This window comes from Natator depressus, chromosome 6 (genome assembly GCF_965152275.1).
Source record: "Natator depressus isolate rNatDep1 chromosome 6, rNatDep2.hap1, whole genome shotgun sequence".
NCBI classification, from domain to species: Eukaryota; Metazoa; Chordata; order Testudines; family Cheloniidae; genus Natator; species Natator depressus.
The window spans coordinates 72,342,905-72,359,897 of record NC_134239.1 but is presented as its reverse complement, the minus strand read 5'-3'; the positions used below and the strand labels follow the sequence as shown (position 1 = coordinate 72,359,897).

Genomic DNA, 16,993 nt, shown 5'->3' with positions numbered 1-16,993 from the left:
AATAGTAGAAATGGCAAGGCTGGATGAGAGAGAGCTATATTGTAACTTGACACATGGTCTCTCTTCTTAGTCTGTCCAAGCTCACCATTCCAATCTGGCAATTAATTAGATTTATGGAGTTCAATGACAAATTGTCTTTATACTTGTCAGGTGGCTCTGATTCAGAGGAAGTGAGTTTAGTATTCTCGATTAAAATCACACCTCTGATTTGTATAATGGCAATATGTTGTTTTCAGTGTTGTTTTCTGTCACGTTCATTATCATCCAAATGTTTTGCTTGCTTTTCTGGCTGCACTGAAGAGAGGTTTTTATAGAGCTACATGTAATGATACTTGGGTTTTTTTCCTGAATGGTTACAGTTAGCTTAGAACCTAGCAATGGGCAGTTGTACTTCAAATTGTTACTTCAAATGTGCATTACCATGAATTTGTCAACACTGAATGTCTCCTGCCATTGTGCTGCCCAGTCTCCTATCTTTGTTAGGCCCTTCTGAAATTATTTAGTCTGCCTAAGCCTTGAATAACCAAAATAACTTTGGGTCATGTACAAATACTGCCACATCACTACGTTTGCATGAGCTCTAGCTCACGAAAGCTTATGCTCAAATAAACTTGTTCGTCTCTAAGGTGCCACAAGTCCTCCTTTTCTTTTTGCGAATACAGACTAACACGGCTGCTACTCTGAAACCATAAACATATTATGTATATCAAACAATACTTTTCTTATGTCCCAGTTCAGCAAAGCATGTAAGTATGTGATTAAATATTTGCATAAGTCCCAATGACTTCCCATTGACTTCAGTGGGACTTAATGAGGTGCTTAACTTTAAACATGTGCTTAAGTACTTTGCAGAGGAGGGATGGCATCAAGGATGTGTTTAAGTGAATCTATTGCTAACCAGTTGCCTTGAAAAAAATAGCTATTTCCCACTCTTTTTCTTCTTTGCCAGTGTCTAATCCATGAATGTACTTTTTCTCACCCCATGGCAACTTAGTTTCCTTAATAACCTTTTGTGTGGGACTTTGTGCAAGGCTTCTGAAAGGCTAAATGAAGTATGTCAGCTGCTTCTCCTTTATCTACTAAGCCATGCTGGTTTATGTTTCTCATGTCATGTACATTTAGATGTTGTCTATTTTTAATGATTTGTGTCAACCAATTTGCCTTTCATATGGATTCATGGATTCCAAAGCCAGAAGGGACCATTGTGATCATCTACTCTGACTTCGTGTATAACACAGACTGCAGAACTAAATATTTCCTTTTGAACTAGCGCATATCTGTTTAAAAAAAAATCTAATCTTGACTTAAAATTTGCCAGTGATGGAGAATCCACCATGACCCTGGGTAAATTGTTCCAAAGGTTAATTACCCTCACTGTTTGAAAATAAGCTATATATTTTGTATAAACTGAATTTGTCTAACTTCAACATCCAGCCATTGGAAGTTGTTTATACACCTCTACCCCGATATAACACTGTCCTCGGGAGCCAAAAAATCTTACCGTGTTATAGGTGAAACCGCGTTATATCCAAGTTGCTTTGATCCACCGGACCGTGCAGCCCTGCCCCCCGGAGCACTGCTTTACTGCGTTATATTCGAATTCGTGTTATATCGGGTCTTGTTATATCGGGGTAGAGGTGTACTTCTGTCTGCTAGCCCATTATCAAATATTTGTTCCCCATGTAGGTCCTCAGAGGCTGACCAATTCACCCCTTAACCTTCTCTTTGTCAAGCTAAATAGATTGAGCAACTTGTGTCTATGACTATAAGTAAGGCTATGTTTTTGTCATGGATATTTTTAGTAAAAGTGATGGACAGGTCACAGGCAATAATGAAAAATTAATGGAAGCATGTGACCTGTCCTTGACTTTTACTAAAAATACCCATGACAAAATGGGGGTAGCCTGGGCAGCCTGGCGCTCCAGGGTCCCCCCCACACTGCAGCTGGGAGCTGCTGGGGGTCTCCCCTGCTGCCTGCAGCAGCCAGGAGCTCCAGGGCTCCCTCTTGCTGCCCAGGGCATCAAAGATCCAAGTGTCGGGGGGTCTCTCTTGCCATCCGCAGCCGTCAGGAGCTTGGTGGATCCCCCTGCCACCTGCAGTGCATGGGAGCAACGGGGATTCCCCCTGCTACTGGGTCCTCCTGCTGCCCACCACTGTGGGGAGCGGCATGCATCCCCCCTGCCTCCTGGGGCAGCAGTAAGCAGCGTGGATTCCCCCCGCCAGCGGGTCCCCCTTGCCACCTGAGGTGGCAGGGACCAGTGCAGGTCGCCCCTGCCGCCCGCAGCGGCCATGAGCAACGAGGATTCCCCCTGGTGCCTGCGGTTGGGAGCGGCTGATTCCCCCCCGCCATCCCTGGTGGCCAGGAGCAGCGGGGGAGCTGCAGGGGTGCCCCCTGCCACCTGCGGTGGCCAGGAGCTTTGGGGCTCCCCCACAGCTCCCTGCCTCCGCAGTCGGCAGGGGACCCTGCAGCTCCCAGCCAGTGCTGTCTGAAGTCACGGAGGTCTTTGGAAGTCACAGATTCTGTGACCTCTGTGACTAAATCACAGCCTTAACTATAAGGCATGTTTTCCAATCCTTTGATCAGTCTTGTGGTCTTCTCTCAGCCCTCTCCAATTTATTGACATCCATCTTAAATTGTGGACACAAGAACTGGACATAATATTCAAGCAGTGGTTGCCTAACTTCAATAAGTTTCAATTACAATTACTGTGTAATTCCCAGGACCCCCTGCCTGGAAGTGGGGAGTCTCCCACGTGCCAGGTGAATACCCTAACCAATAGGCTAAAACAGGGGTGGGCAAACTTTTTGGCCTGAGGGCCACATCTGGGAATAGAAATTGTATCATGGGACAGGAATGCTCACAAAATTGGGGTTGGGGTGTGGGAGGGTGTGAGGGCTTTGGTTGGGGGTGCAGGCTTCGGGGTGAGGCCAGAAATCAGGAGTTCAGGGTTTGGGAGGGGCCTCTGGGCTGGGGCAGGGGGTTGGGACGCGGAAAGAGATGCAGGCTCCTGCTGGGGGTATGGGTTCTGCGGTGGGACTGGGAATGAGGGGTTGGGGTTCAGCGGTATGCCCCTTCTCTGGCTCCTATGCGGAGGCGTGGCCAGATGGCTCTGCACACTGCCCCGTCTGCGGGCACTGCCCCTGCAGCTCCCATTGGAGCATGGGAGGAGGCCACTGGAGTGTGTAGGAGCCGGAGTGGGGCCATGCTGTGGCTTCCGGAAGCTGCATGGAGCGGCCTCCGACCCTGTGCCCCAGATGGAACAAGGCAAGCCCCAGATCCTGCACCCCAGTGGGAGCTTGCAGGCCAGATCTGGCCCACGGGCCGTAGTTTGCCCACCCCTGGGCTAAAAGTTATAAGGTAAGTCCTCTTCCTCCCACCCCCAGAGGTTTTGTGTGGCATTAGGCACCCTCTAAGCATGACTACCGATCAAGCCCTAATGTGACTTAGGTGGCCCCAGTTCGTAAATCACAAGTAGAGATAGGCACCTCCCTAAAGTCTGGAGTTAGGTGCAGAATGCTGAGAGTGGGATGGGACTTGGTATGCACCCCCGTCATCCACAGGCCCCAACTTTTGTTGGTGCCGGTGGGTGCTCGTAGCCGCCCCTCCCAACTCCGCCCCTCCCTGCCCCATTGGATCCCTCCCCAAATTCCCATCCCGGCCCCGCCTCCTCCCCCCAGTGTGCTGCATTCCCCGCCCTCTCTCCCAGGCTTGCCGTGCGAAACAGCTGGGAGGGAGGGGGGAGAAGTAGGACCCAGTGGTGTGCTCAGGGGAGGAGCGGAGGCAGAGGTGAGCTAGGGTCGGGGGGGGGACGGGGACGGGGGGGGAGCTGCCGGTGGGTGCAGAGCACCCACCAATTTTTCCCCGTGGGTGCTTCAGCCCCGGAGCACCCACGGAGTCGGCGCTTATGCCCTCATCTGCATCTTCTGTTGGCTAGCTTAGGCATCCCCCTGCCTAGCATGCTGGCTTTGTGGGTCTCACTGTAAGGCATCTATCTCTCCCCAGGCATTATATAGAGAGCCTAAGTGCTTAACTCAAGCTTTGTGGGTCACACTGTTGTTCAAAAAAACAACAACAAGGAGTCCTTGTGGCACCTTAGACACTAACAAATGTATTTGGGCATAAGCTTTCGTGGGATATAACCCACTTCATCAGATGCATTCCAGTGACTTTCCAGACGCACAAAAGTTGGGTGTTGTGGATGGGGCTTTAGGATCAGGCCCTAATTTATCAGTTTGTTCTAGCACCTTCTCTGTTGACACACCAATCTATGATAATGCCTCATCCTTATTATCTGAAAAGAGCAGATCTCCCCTGATGGCCTCAGTGGTGAACACTGATGCAAAGAAATCATTTTGCTTCTATGCAATGTCCTTATCTTCTCTATCTGCTCCCTTCACTCCCTGGTAGTCCTGGGGACCCACCAAATCTCTCACAGGCTTCCTGCTTCTGAGCTACTGAAGGAATTTCTTCTTATTTTGTTTTATGTCTTTAGCCATTTGCTCTTCAAATTCCCTCTAAGCCCTTCCTCCTAATTTCCATCTTGTTTTTGCCTGCCATAGTTTATATTCTTTTCTACTGTCGTCACTTGGGTGGGATTTCAATTTTTTTGGGAAGATGCATAGTTGGCTTGAATAATATCTTGAGCTTTGCAATTTAACCAGAGTGGATTTTTTCTGCCTTCTGCTTTGATTAAAAGGTCTCTGGAGAAGGAACCTTGTCATCCTTTATGTTTGTAAAGTGCCATATACATTAGTGTTGCCAAATAAATAATTATATTATCCTTTTGTTTGCATTTCATGCACTGGGGAGAGAATTACGTGATCCTCATGATCCTCTAGCCTGATGTTCAAACTATTGCAGACGAGAGGGGCCTATAATATGAAGAAAGATGTTGTTGGAATGGCACTCAATAGGCCACTAATTATTCTACCTGTGATCACTGCACAGTCCAAAGGAAAGGTCCATGCAACAGGTTGCTACTTCTTCCTGGAATTTCAGAGACTATCTGAAACAAGTATCCAATTTCAAAGTCTGAGCCCCCTGGATTGTTGAGTACTACGAATGTCACCAGCAGGAAGCAACCATGGGGAAGCCTTCTAAGGTTTCTCTCTTTACCGTATTCCAGGGGAAGGTAATTGTGATGTGGAGATTTAGATTTTCACAGTTGATTCATGTAATTTGGAACCATGGGGATGGAACAAGTTGGGTGCAGTTACTGTCTGCTCAGTGTTAAAATTCATGAGCATATTCGGGCAAATATTTAGTAAATTGCCCTGCTGACCCCAAAAAAGCTGAGCGTAGACGTGAGACAGGTCCACAGCTCAATTAAGTGCACCTGGGATTATTAAAATACCTCCAAGTGAGCTATGGACCATGCACTCACCTTCAATCTCTCGCAATCCAGTGTATTCTCCTTGAGTTCTGACTGTCCCCACTGTTCTTGTAACTGCACTTCTCAGGGTGGTCACCTTTCCTGTTCTGTGCTTTTGCCCCATCCTGCTGAGAGACCCCAATCTTGTCTGAGATGTCTTTCCTTGGGGATGCAGGATCCCCTCTATGTTCAAGGCATGTGGCTTCCTCGTCTCCTTTTATTGTGACGTTTTGCCCCTCAGAACCAGTGTATTGGGTCACCTCATCCACTCTCCTCGGTGACAGTCCTTTGGCTCCATCACATCTACCACGTGCTGCCTCTTCCAGCTTTCCGCTGAGACTTTCTGAAGAGTCCTCAATGGGCTCTCTTTCTGACAGAGCATTTTTCTCTAAGCCATTTCCCAGGGGTGTTGACGTGCTTCCCTTTCTGCCAGGGCCAGCAGCTTGCATAGTGCTTGTAGTGATGCTTTGGGAAACGCTGCTGTTCATGCAGCTGCCCTGCTGGGAGAGATTGATCGTGCTAGGCTTCCCAGTGTTAGCTTCCAGAATTCCTTCCTGACTTAGCTTGGATTCTGGCTCAGAGTCACCCACACTGGACGCTGCCATTTCCTTGCTGAGGCACTTCCCTGCCTGCTGTTTCTCCCTCTGATTGTCCTGTGCAGGCAGAACCTTCCCACCTCTCTCCCCTTGTGATGAGAAGAAACCAGGGTCTTGGGGCCTTTGCTGCTCCATGTTCTCTTCCTGATCTGCTGTGCAATTCTGTTCCGTCACCTCCCTGCCCGCTGGAACTTTGCTCTTCAGCGTGTCAGCACTGGTGGATCTCTGGAATGAGAAAAGAGAGAACGAGAACCATTTAGTTCAGTTTATTTAAAATATCAATATGCAATTATATCGTACTTTTCCTCTGAAGACATACATTTCCCAAAGCTAAATAAGTATTATCCTGATTTTCAGAGCGGGAAATTGAACCATAGAGAAGTCTAAGGACTTATCCTAGGTCAAAGGGTGGGAGGGTCTGTGACTGAGTCAGATGTACGTCCCAGGTCTCCTGTCTCTCAAGTCTGTGCTCTAACCAATAGATCCCAAATTACCTGAGATTGCAAGTTTTTATTCAGGACTAACTGCAAGAATTGAGCAGATTTTCTTTAAACTCACCTGGTTATCAGGGTCATCCTTTAGAAAGGGCATGTCTTCACCTTCCTTTGCATCCCATCTGTCAAAATAAAACACAGAACTTGGGCTGTCAGCTCTTCAAGTGACAAAGCACCTCTTCCATCCTGAGGCATAGACAGGAATCCCTACAGAGGCAATAAGTGGACAAAGGGGAACTGCTGGGTGATACAAAGTGCTCCTGAGCCAGGGAATAAGACACACAAACTGGAAGCTGAATGAACTTAGCTTTATGGCAGGGCAGAGCAATAGCCACTTATCCAGTGGATTTGTTTACTAAATAAAATACCACAAAGTATAACTTTACAGTGGTTCCTGGTTACCTTTGCTGAGTCAATACGGGAGGTGTTTCAGAACCTTTCTAGGGGATTGAGATGCCGACTTCCTTCTGTTGGATGGCTCACCTCTAGATTCATAGCACAGGAGACAACTGACTCACAAGACTTTGCTTCCAAGGAAATAGTAGGGGTGGGCCTTGACTATCTAGAGTTCCTGTCGATCTTTAGTCCTCATAATTCCTGATCACACACCAAGTATGTGATACGTGACCAGGCAGCTCTTCAACCCCTACTGCTCGCGCACACAAGTGGTTTTTTTTTTTTTTTGTTATGGCAAGGGAAGGAGGACATTCCTCCCCTTCCTTTCTATCATGGAGGCCCCACCACACACACACACACGCTCTACACACTTACTGTCTGTGTTCCCCCTCCCAAACGCTTCTTGCTGTACTGGTGCTTTGGCAGGCTTGGACAAAGATCCAAGGCCCATTAGGTCTTGGAGTTTATTATGCTGATTGGTGCACAAACTTTTTCCTGCCTTAACATTCCTACCTGCCACCCATCCAGTCCCTCCGTCTTGATAAGACGATGTAGATACTCCATCAGGTGTGATCCCAGTCCTCCCAGGAGGCATTGCACCATCCTATGGCACCTGGTCTATCATGTCTCTTTACCCTGCTTCTACTCCTTCAACAGCAATGGTTCAAATCGCTAATCTGGATTTGTGTGATGGGGCATACAGGCCCCACACTGGCAAGGAGAAGGTTAATTGAGGGCCTTTGGACCAAATTGACCCCATCCTGCTCACATACAACAGATGTCAGAAGGGGAGAGGGGAGCCTGAGGCTAGCCAGGAAGGAGAGCGGAGCTCTGCTTCTCCCTCAGTGAGGGACGCCTGGTTTCAGCCGGGAGTGGCCAAGCCTCCCAGTGGTGGGATCACTGGGCCCAAGGAGACTGACAAAAAGCACTAGCTGCATGAAGACAGGCCCTGAGTAGGCAGGTGGGGTCTTGACTGAAGATTCATTGGATGACCTTGTTTTGAGCTTGTAGCATTCCTTTATTTTTGGACTTTAATACCCCTGAAGCCTGGGACTCAGGTGTGTCTTAGCCAGGGGACTAAAGCACCATTGCACTGGACCTGTGAGAGACGGCAACCGACCAAGACTCCATTACAGGGTGAGTAGTGCCCTGTTGGGCGACAAGAGGGCACCATGGAGGTGAACCTTGTCACAACCTGCAAATCTTATGTCTACACAATACCTGAGTCCAGCTGGCCTGAGGAACAGAACACTGCATTTGGGACTCAGACTCTCATTCCATCCAAACACCGCATCCCCACCCCAGATATACTAGGTAACTCAGAGGTCTGGTCCAGGCCACTAGGCCATACCCTTGAGAATAACTAGTAGGAAAGGAAGATGTGACTGGTCATCTGGCAAGGATGCAGACTGGCTATGGTACAAATCACTGTGGGAAAGCATCTTGATAAAGCAGATGATGATGAATGGTGCGATGGTGAAATACTGATTTGGGGGGTGGGGAACCTGCCATCTTCTGAAGTCACTAGCCCTTCTAGCAATTTTTCTTCTAAATATGATCAGATTCACCTGACTTGCTCCCATACTTGCTTTTATATTGATGACCCCTACAAAGCACTTCTCCTGACAAGGTGGAACTCTTCTGAGGCCACTAAATCTAAACATTCTAATCTAATGAAATCATACAATCCAGTTTCTAGTACAGACACCTGTCATTAGACTAGGCTAATCACATTACCAGTTGTTTCTTCTGATGTCTGCCACTGTCTCCGCTTAACTGTACTAGTACTGATAGGGCCCATAAGTTTAAGAACTCTGCCAGCTACTACATATATGCAAGGAGAAGGTGAAAGCCTGGATTACTCAGGGCTAGACCAACGAATAAGGAGATATGCTTATGAAATAAGTGACATTGACCTCTAGCATTCAAAAATAGGTAACATTAGTGAGTGGTGAAAAGTCGAATTCTGTATTTCTAGAGAGCAAGTACGTACCCCCTTAATGAATCATTTCAGACTAGACTGCGTGAAGCCCTACATATATATCAGAGGGAATTTATAGAGTAATTATCCTGCATCAGTTGGGGATGGACTAGAAGACCTACCATGTGGCCTTGGCTTTTATTTTCTAAGGTTTTCTGCTAGAGAGTAGCACAGCTTGGTATTTGGATAGTCTAGGCTTTCGATAACTGCAGACATTAGTAATTATTGCTGGAATTATTTGTTAATTTAGTTTCAATTTTTAATAGAAATGCAGGGTCTGCTGCCCCCTCCCCCATTTAGAAAAAAGAGGGGAAGTATGTACACTGGCTTCATTCATCCCTGATGTAACTCTACTGGGGTCAATAAAGCCTCTAGCTGCTTGGTCTCTCTTGATAAATTTGGGCCAAACTACGAAAACTTAAAAGGCATTTTTTGAGGACATGCAGAGTCCCAAATTTTCAAAAGTGTGTGTGCACAATTATAGTGACTGTGTGTGCAGTCATGATAATTGTGTGAACAAATAATGCTCAGGGATCCTGACCCTACAGTTAAACTAAAGCCACTTTACAGTAATCTGGCAGTGTGAAGCAGTAGCAAAGCCAGCATGGGATATTTGGGTGGGCCCTGACTTTGGATGGGCTGGCAATTATGGGGGAGGGGGGCAGCTGGAGGGCAGGAGGGATGTGGGCTCGCCTCCCCCACCCCCTGCAGTTGGCCTTGCAGGGGGAGATGGATGGACCCTCTGGTCAGGGGCTCCCTGAGGCCCCGCATGTGCACCCAGCTCTGGGAGGAGATGCTGCTCTCCTGCGCTCCTGGCTCCCTTCCAGGTCCCACCGCCCCACACCGGGCCTGGCACCCTTGGGCAGTGGGTCTGTCTTTTTGAAGATCTCCTCTACGACTGCCTGTTTGCTCGCCCTCCTCCCAGTTGCGGATTTGGTGGGAGCGTGGGGGCTTGCTCCACTTTGCCCACCTGCCTGGCGCTCTATCTTGGGAATGGGATCTGGACACAGGGGCTTGCACCACTCCGCCCGCCCGGTTCTCCAGCTGGGGCGTGGGGTCGGGGCAAGCCCCTGCACCTTGACCCCGCTCCCTGGCTGGAGCGCCAGGCAGGCAGAGCGGGGCAAGCCCCCGTGCCCCAACCCCACTCCCCGGCAGGAGTGCTGGGCAGTTGTGGCACTGGAACACTTTTAATAGTGGGGGTGCTGAAAGCCAGCCCTCTTTCCCCTTCCCCCCCGCAGAGCTGGGGCTGGGAGCAGGGCTGTGTCTCCAGGAGCGGGGACCTGGACAGGGGTAAGGGGGCAGATGCTGGGGCCACAGCTGGAGGCAGGTGCAGGGCTGGGAGCAGAGCTCCGTGTAAAACCTGGGGGTGCTGCAGCACCCCCCACACCCTTAGTTCCCGTGCCTATGCCGTGCAGGTGGGTGGAGTGGGGCAAGTGCTGGGGCCAGAGCAGAGCCAGGGCTGGGGGGTGGGCTTGGATGCTAAGTGGGTGGGCCATGGTGTGAAGAGGCCTTAAAGTGGAAGTCAATTGTATTTATACCCACTTTAAGGCATTCTTACAGAACTAGAGTAGTATTAAGTGGCCTTAATGTAAACGAGGACCAGAACTAAGCAGTCTCACAAGTTTGAGCCTAAAATGGTAATTACATTTCTCTCTTAGGGAGACCACAGAAGTAAAAACAATGACAAATAAAATTTGTGTCAGTTATGTGAACCATGCCTGTCGCTGGATGTAAGCTTTCACTGACTACTTTTCTCTCATGTGTTTGCTATGCATGGCACCTACTTGTCATAATATTAGTGAAATGGTGATAAAGTTACCCTGATACAACCATAAAGGGTGGTGTCTCAGCAGCAACTGAGTTACTGTCCCACTGTGGATTTCACTGAGATTAAGGCCTTGTCTACAATGCCACTTTACAGCGCTGCAACTCTCTCCTTTAAATACTTAATTGTAAATTGAATCATCCAGTACAACAATGAGAGACCATCTGATCTGGTATTTAGCACGCAGGCCAGGGAATGCTAAGTACTGGATTCTAGTACTAGCTCTCCCACTGGCTTGCTGTGTGGCCACACATAAGTCCCTAAGGCCCACATTTTAAAAAACGACCTCTAATTTGGAAGCAGCTGTGTAGGTAGCTGTTATCCCCACTTTATATATGGGGAAATTGAGGCAGTGAGGTTAAAGACCAAATTTTCAAGTGTGACCTCTAGTTTTTGGTGGCCATCTTTGGACACCTGTGATCTGATTGTCAGAGGTGAACCCACAGTGTCCTCAGCATCTCTGAAAATCTAGCTTTAAGTTCTAAAGATGGCCACCAAAAACTATAGGTAACCCTTGGAAACTTTGGTCTGTAACCTCTCTGCCTCAGTTTCCTGATCTATCAAACAGGGATAACAGCTCCTTACTTAGCTGCCTCAAAGGGGTATTTGTGCAGATTCGGCCCTGTTTGTAAGCACTCTGTGCATTTAAAGCATGATGTAGACATTCTATTTTTTCAGGCAAGCTGTAGCCCCCAACACTTCACAGAATAAGATAAGTTACAAGGGCTAATGCTGCTCTTAGTTGCACCCATGCAACCGTTGTGGCTTCATCAGGATGCTATGGGCATAATAGAGACTAGAGTTTGCCCCTGCTCGCTAGTGGTAAATACTGAAAAATAGCAGCTAAATAAATAAATAAATAAAAAAGAAAGAAAAACAGAGAGGACTAGTCATAGGAAAAAAGGCATTTTTCAGCTGTGTTTTGGAATGAGATGAGACACTCAGGAACAGCTGGCTGGTCCTGAAGAAAGGCAATGCAGAGGAGAAGGCTCTTGCACCACCAGAGCCATGAGTGTTTGGAGAGACAGAGAACAGGTCACTATGAGGTGAACAGAGAGCTGCAGGAGCAGTGAAGAGGGGATTGGAACTAGACAAGGTCCATGAGGTAGGATGAAGGGCTAAAAACAAGGAGCACAATTCTGAACTGCTCCTGAAATGAATAGAGAGCCAGCGGAGCTAGCTGGGGTTGTGGGATTGTGGTGATGATTCAACAGACAAATCCTTTGATTCCACATCTTTAACGTTCCCAGCTGGCAGGGCCAGACTGAGGTTACGAGGGGCCTAAGGCTAATGGGAGGGAAGGGCCTAAGTATGAATTACAGATTGCAAAAAAAATGATGAAATCATCAAACATTTCTCTACATACATATTTACATATTATTTATTTATGTAAAATTCACAAGTTTATTCTACTCTCAGGACACTCAATTCTTCAGACAGATACTTCTGAGTCAGAGGTAGCCCGAGGGATGCTATGCTGTCCTTCTCTTAGGCCTCCTTTCTCCTAGGTAGTGGAGTGATCATCTGTATGAGGATGAACACTGCAACATTCTCCATCCTGCTCACCTCTTCCAACCTTGTGCTTCTACCCTCCGCTCTCCACATGGCACAGTGCAAAGCCAAGCCCTGCAGGTGTTTTCCCCAAGCTATGGACTCTACACCACATACCCTATCTCACTCTGGCTGCAGTCTAGGAGACAGCCAGCTTTTATTATGGAAAAGAAAACCACTCAGGTGTAAAATCCACTGAAGTAGAGGAAGTAGTAGTGGGAAAATTACATTGGGTGGCATTGTATTTAGGCTGTCTTGCTCTGAAAGCTGCCTCCCAGTGTTGCACTGGCTGAGGATAATGAGTGAGTGTTTTCACATTGAACCCAAATATTATTTGTGAGATGATACTCAGTTTGTGTACTTAATCTCCAGTGATTCACCACATCAGGCCATTCTGTCACCAAGCTCTTCCACAATTAGAATAATAGAATAGAATCATTGGACTGGAAGGGACCCTGAGAGGTCATCTAGTCCAGTCCCCTGCACTCATGGCAGGACTATTATCTTTTCTAGAATGTGTAATCAGCAGCTCTGACATGATGTTTTTTAAGCATGAGTTCTGTGTGCACCAGCCCCCTACGGTTTGCATTTGTTTGCTTTACGCTTTCTGTAAGAAAAAGGTAACAGCTAGAAGTGACGCAGACCTTTAGACCATTGTCCAGTCATCTTATTTAGCACTTCTGTACTATGTTAGCTCTTCAAAATCACTGTGCAAACATTAAACAAACTTTATCTAAAGCCTTTCAGCTTTTGAATGACTAGGAGTTGACAAAACAGAGCTATTCCCTGTTGTGTTCTCTGCCCCCCCCCCCAAAAAAAAACTTCATGAAAATCAGCATCTTAAAAGAATCATTAAGGATCTTTCAAAAGAACAGTCCAACCAAGGCTGCTGTAGTGACACCTTTGTTATATCAGGTCTGGTGTTTGTTTAAAGCCTAGTGCAGAATGAAAGGAGAGCTTCCTGTTTCATTTGCATGTGTAAATCAAGCAGACCTTGCTTATTTTTTTTCCCTTAAAGTGCTCAGAGTTTAGGGGAGGAAAGTGAATGAGATTCTGCTTATACCAGGTGTGAAAAAACAGAAGGGACCAAAATCTACTCTTGTGCAAAAATCTGTTCTCCCTGAAGTCAATAAGGCTAGGTTTCAGAGGAGCAGCCGCGTTAGTCTGTATCCGCAAAAAGAACAGGAGTACTTGTGGCACCTTAGAGACTTATGCTCTAATAAATTTGTTAGTCTCTAAGGTGCCACAAGTACTCCTGTTCTTTTTTCAATAAGGCTACACAGGTGTAACTGTCAGCAGGAATTGGCCTGTGTTCTCATTCCCTTCTCGAATTGTATTCTGTGCTTACCCAACATTTTCCACTTGGGAAGGAAGTTAGTTTGAGTTGGGGCAGAAAAATGAGGACTAACTTCAGGTTTATTAAGCTTTAAGTTTTTTGAATGAAACTCAAAAGAAATCAAATGTGAGGTACTTTTGACAGATTGAACTGCCAGAGAACCAGCAAATGGACGGAACTTGCCTTTCCCCTATTCAGTAAGTCTTTCTATCATAGCCTGCTAAGAAGTGAATTTAAAATCCTTGAGGGAGAGGGGAGGGAGAAACCTACAACATTGTGTGTTGAGCTTCCTCCAGTGCTTTTGCAACCCCTTAAAAGTACAAATCTGTGTTGGCCTGTGGAACTAGGCTGAGCAAAAGGTAAGAACTTGGTTGCCTTTGCATTCCAGTACAGAAAAATACATCAAAGAAAAAAATGGGATTTTTTTGATTTTTAGTACAGTTCAATACACTATTGAACACTGTGCATCATAAATCTGAAGCCCCTCGATGGAAGGTACTGTATAAGTTAAAGTACTGGCATCCAGAATAGGATGTTTTGTTTTGTTTTTTGTTTTTCCTACAAATGTGTGGGAATTTGTTCTTTATACATGGGAGGGGCAATGGATAGAGTGTCTGCAGGTTCTGTGCAAGTTTCCCACCCTACCACTCTGGTACTGCCTCTTCCCCCCATGTCCCCTTGCCCTGCCCTACCCTCCCACAGGCACTCACCAGTTGTCCAGAAATGAGACCCAGCACACATAGAAGATGAAAAGGATGGGCACTAGGGCCCAGGAGGTAGTGTCCTGGAGCTGCCTGTCAGCCTCAGCGAAGGAGAGGGACAGAGGGAGCCTCTTCCCTCCCTGACAGCTAAGCAAAGCTCTGGAGAAATAGGGGATGCAGGGAGCTGGGGCGGGGAGAGACAATGCCCGCTCAAACTACACCCACAGCTGGCATGGGTTCCCATGGTAACTGGATTTTTAGTGTCCGGTCACCAGTGTTAACCAGATACCTGCCAGTGTGTTCCTGCAGCATGGGGAGATGCAGATGGGAGGGAGTGGAAGCAGCAGGCTGCCAGCTGAGCTCCTTCCAACCCACAGGGGGCTGCTTTGCCTTTCCTGCTGGCAGGAGCGCCCCAGCAGGACAGTGTGAGCAAGCTCGCTCCCCGCCACTGCCCCGCCCGCGCCCCCTGCCTGACTAGTAGGGCCTAAAAAATAGGAAGGCCTAAGGCTATAGCCTTATTAGCCTAATGGTTAATCTGGCCCTGCCAGCCGGAGCGTAGGGAATTGGTATCTACACCACACGCTCCTGCTAGGTGTTACAGTGGTCCCGTTTTTTAGCTTAAAACAAACCTCATTTTCTCTCCCTTGTAGCTGATAAGCAAGATGAGGAGCCCAGATTTATTGGAGCATTAAGTGAAAATGAAGAGATGGCGGGGAGGGAGAAGAACTGCAATGGGACAATAAGGATGGGGGGAAAAAAAGGAAAAACATAGTGATGTATTTGTGGGGATAATATCATGTAGGATCCAAATGCCTTAAATGGCCTGGAATGAGATCCTGATATACCTACAGGAGCCCTAAGTTCCTGTCTGAGATGCACTAGAATGCCTGAGTCAGAAAAATGCACTGAGAAACGTACTTCCCCTCAGACTTGTTGTGAGAAAAGGAACGAGTTGTTAGAGGCTATGAAGCTTTTTGGGACAGGGACTGTCACTACGTTCTGTGTCTGGACGGCACCTACCACAATGGTGTCCTGCCCCATGACTAGGGGTCCTAGCTTCTCCGGTAACACAAAAAAGGAATAATAATGACAGGCCAAATATACCTTGTTGAAGCACATGCTTTGAACCCTTCATCAGAGGGTTCTCAAACCTGTGCTGCATAAGCTGATTAGCTGAGGGTTGGAGGCCCAAAAAGGAGGGTGGGTCAGAGAAACAAAGAAGGGCTTAAGGGGAATACTGTCTCCACAGGGAAGATCTTTTTGCTTTAAAACCTTCCCACAGAACAGGCTTGTTTTGACTCTGCCACTGATTGAGCTGAGTCTGTGTGAATGTGCAAGCTGATTGAAGCCCAAAGCTCAGGAACAACAAACTGCCATTTCAATGCTCAGAGGGCCTGGGCTGCCGCGAAAGAAAGGCCCAGCAGGGTGCAGGCGTTACACACCCACCAGTGACGGCGTTGGGTATAGCAGGTTGCATCCCATAAGGCTTTATGGAAATATGCTTATGAATATATATATGACATAGCTGCAATATGTTTTAGGCTACAGATGCCAAGTAACATATCTCTGTAAAGGTTATGATCTAATGAATCTATTCATCCTATTTGTATGCATGTATCATTTTTGTATTCGAAGTTATGAATATTGGCTGTGTACTGGTTTGATTTTAAGTAGCCTTAGTAAGGCATTTGGGCAGCTTCTTTAGAAAGGAATTTGCAAGTTAAGTGCCCAATCAAGAAACACTTAACAGAAAATGGATCTTGGAAGGCTCCAATCCAAATATGAAGTCTACTTGAGAACGTTCAAGGTAGCATGTGAACCATGGCTGCTACCTGTAAATTCTGAGTCATGCATGGACATGTGACTTGCCCATGTGACTCCAAAACTCCATCTTGTAGCTGGAATTCTACCCAGGGGGAGGGAGGGGTGTCCACCCACAAGAGAGAGTCTATTTAAACCCCTGGGAGACCCCTCCATTTTGTCTTCAGCTGGCTCAAGAGATAGCCTCTCCACCCCCGAAGGATACCTGAAAGAAACTGGAACAAAGGACAGTAACCACGAGGGTGTGAGTGATTTCTGGACCCAGACTAGAAGGAGCCTAGTCTGTAAAAGAAGCTTAATGAAACATCTCTGAGGGTGAGGTTTCATCTGTAATCACTTTCTTACTGTATTAGGCATAGACTTGCATGTTTTATTTAATTTTGTATGGTAATTTACTTTGTTCTGTCTGTCATTACTTGGAACCACTTAAATCCTACTTTTTGTATTTAATAAAATCACTTTTTAGTTATTAATTAACACAGAGTATGTATTAATACCGGGGGGAAGGGGAACAGCTGTGCATATCTCTCTATCAGTGCTATAGAGGGCGAACAATTTATGAGTTTACCCTGCATAAGCTTTATACAGGGTAAAAAGGATTTATTTGGGGTTTGGACCCCATTGGGAGTTGTGTTCCTTTCTCTAACACTCAGATGCCCTTCTTAAGCTGCTTTCAATTAAGCTTGCAGTTTGTGGGACGTGGTTCAGACCTAGGTCTGTGTTTGTGGCCGGCAAGCGTGTCTGGCACAACCAGGCAGGGCTCTGGAGTCCCAAGCTGGCAGGGAAAGCAGGGGCAGTAGTAGTCTTAGCACATCAGTTGGCAGCCCCAAGGAGGTTTCTGTGATCCAACCCATCACGGCAGGAATAATTATTTCCTTAAGACCAAAACAGTGGTGGTCGACTTCTTAAAAGCACAGCCA

The 16,993-nt window shown here is 47.1% G+C and overlaps 1 protein-coding gene and 1 long non-coding RNA gene across 3 annotated transcripts in view; one reads left to right on the top strand and one right to left on the bottom strand.

Moving 5' to 3' along the window:
- CCDC9B (coiled-coil domain containing 9B) overlaps positions 1-16,993 on the bottom strand; it is a 138,668-nt gene that overhangs the window by 12,066 nt on the left and 109,609 nt on the right. For both annotated transcript variants that reach the window (XM_074955713.1, XM_074955712.1), the window contains exons 11-12: positions 6,527-6,584; positions 5,385-6,193 (exon numbers count right to left, since the gene is read on the bottom strand). In XM_074955713.1, the coding sequence (XP_074811814.1) occupies positions 5,387-6,193; positions 6,527-6,584 (865 nt within the window). In that variant the 3' untranslated portion in view covers positions 5,385-5,386. The remainder of the gene's footprint in view (positions 1-5,384; positions 6,194-6,526; positions 6,585-16,993) is intronic.
- The window catches only part of LOC141989271 (uncharacterized), a 212,319-nt gene that overhangs the window by 126,514 nt on the left and 68,812 nt on the right, over positions 1-16,993 (top strand). The window lies entirely within an intron of this gene.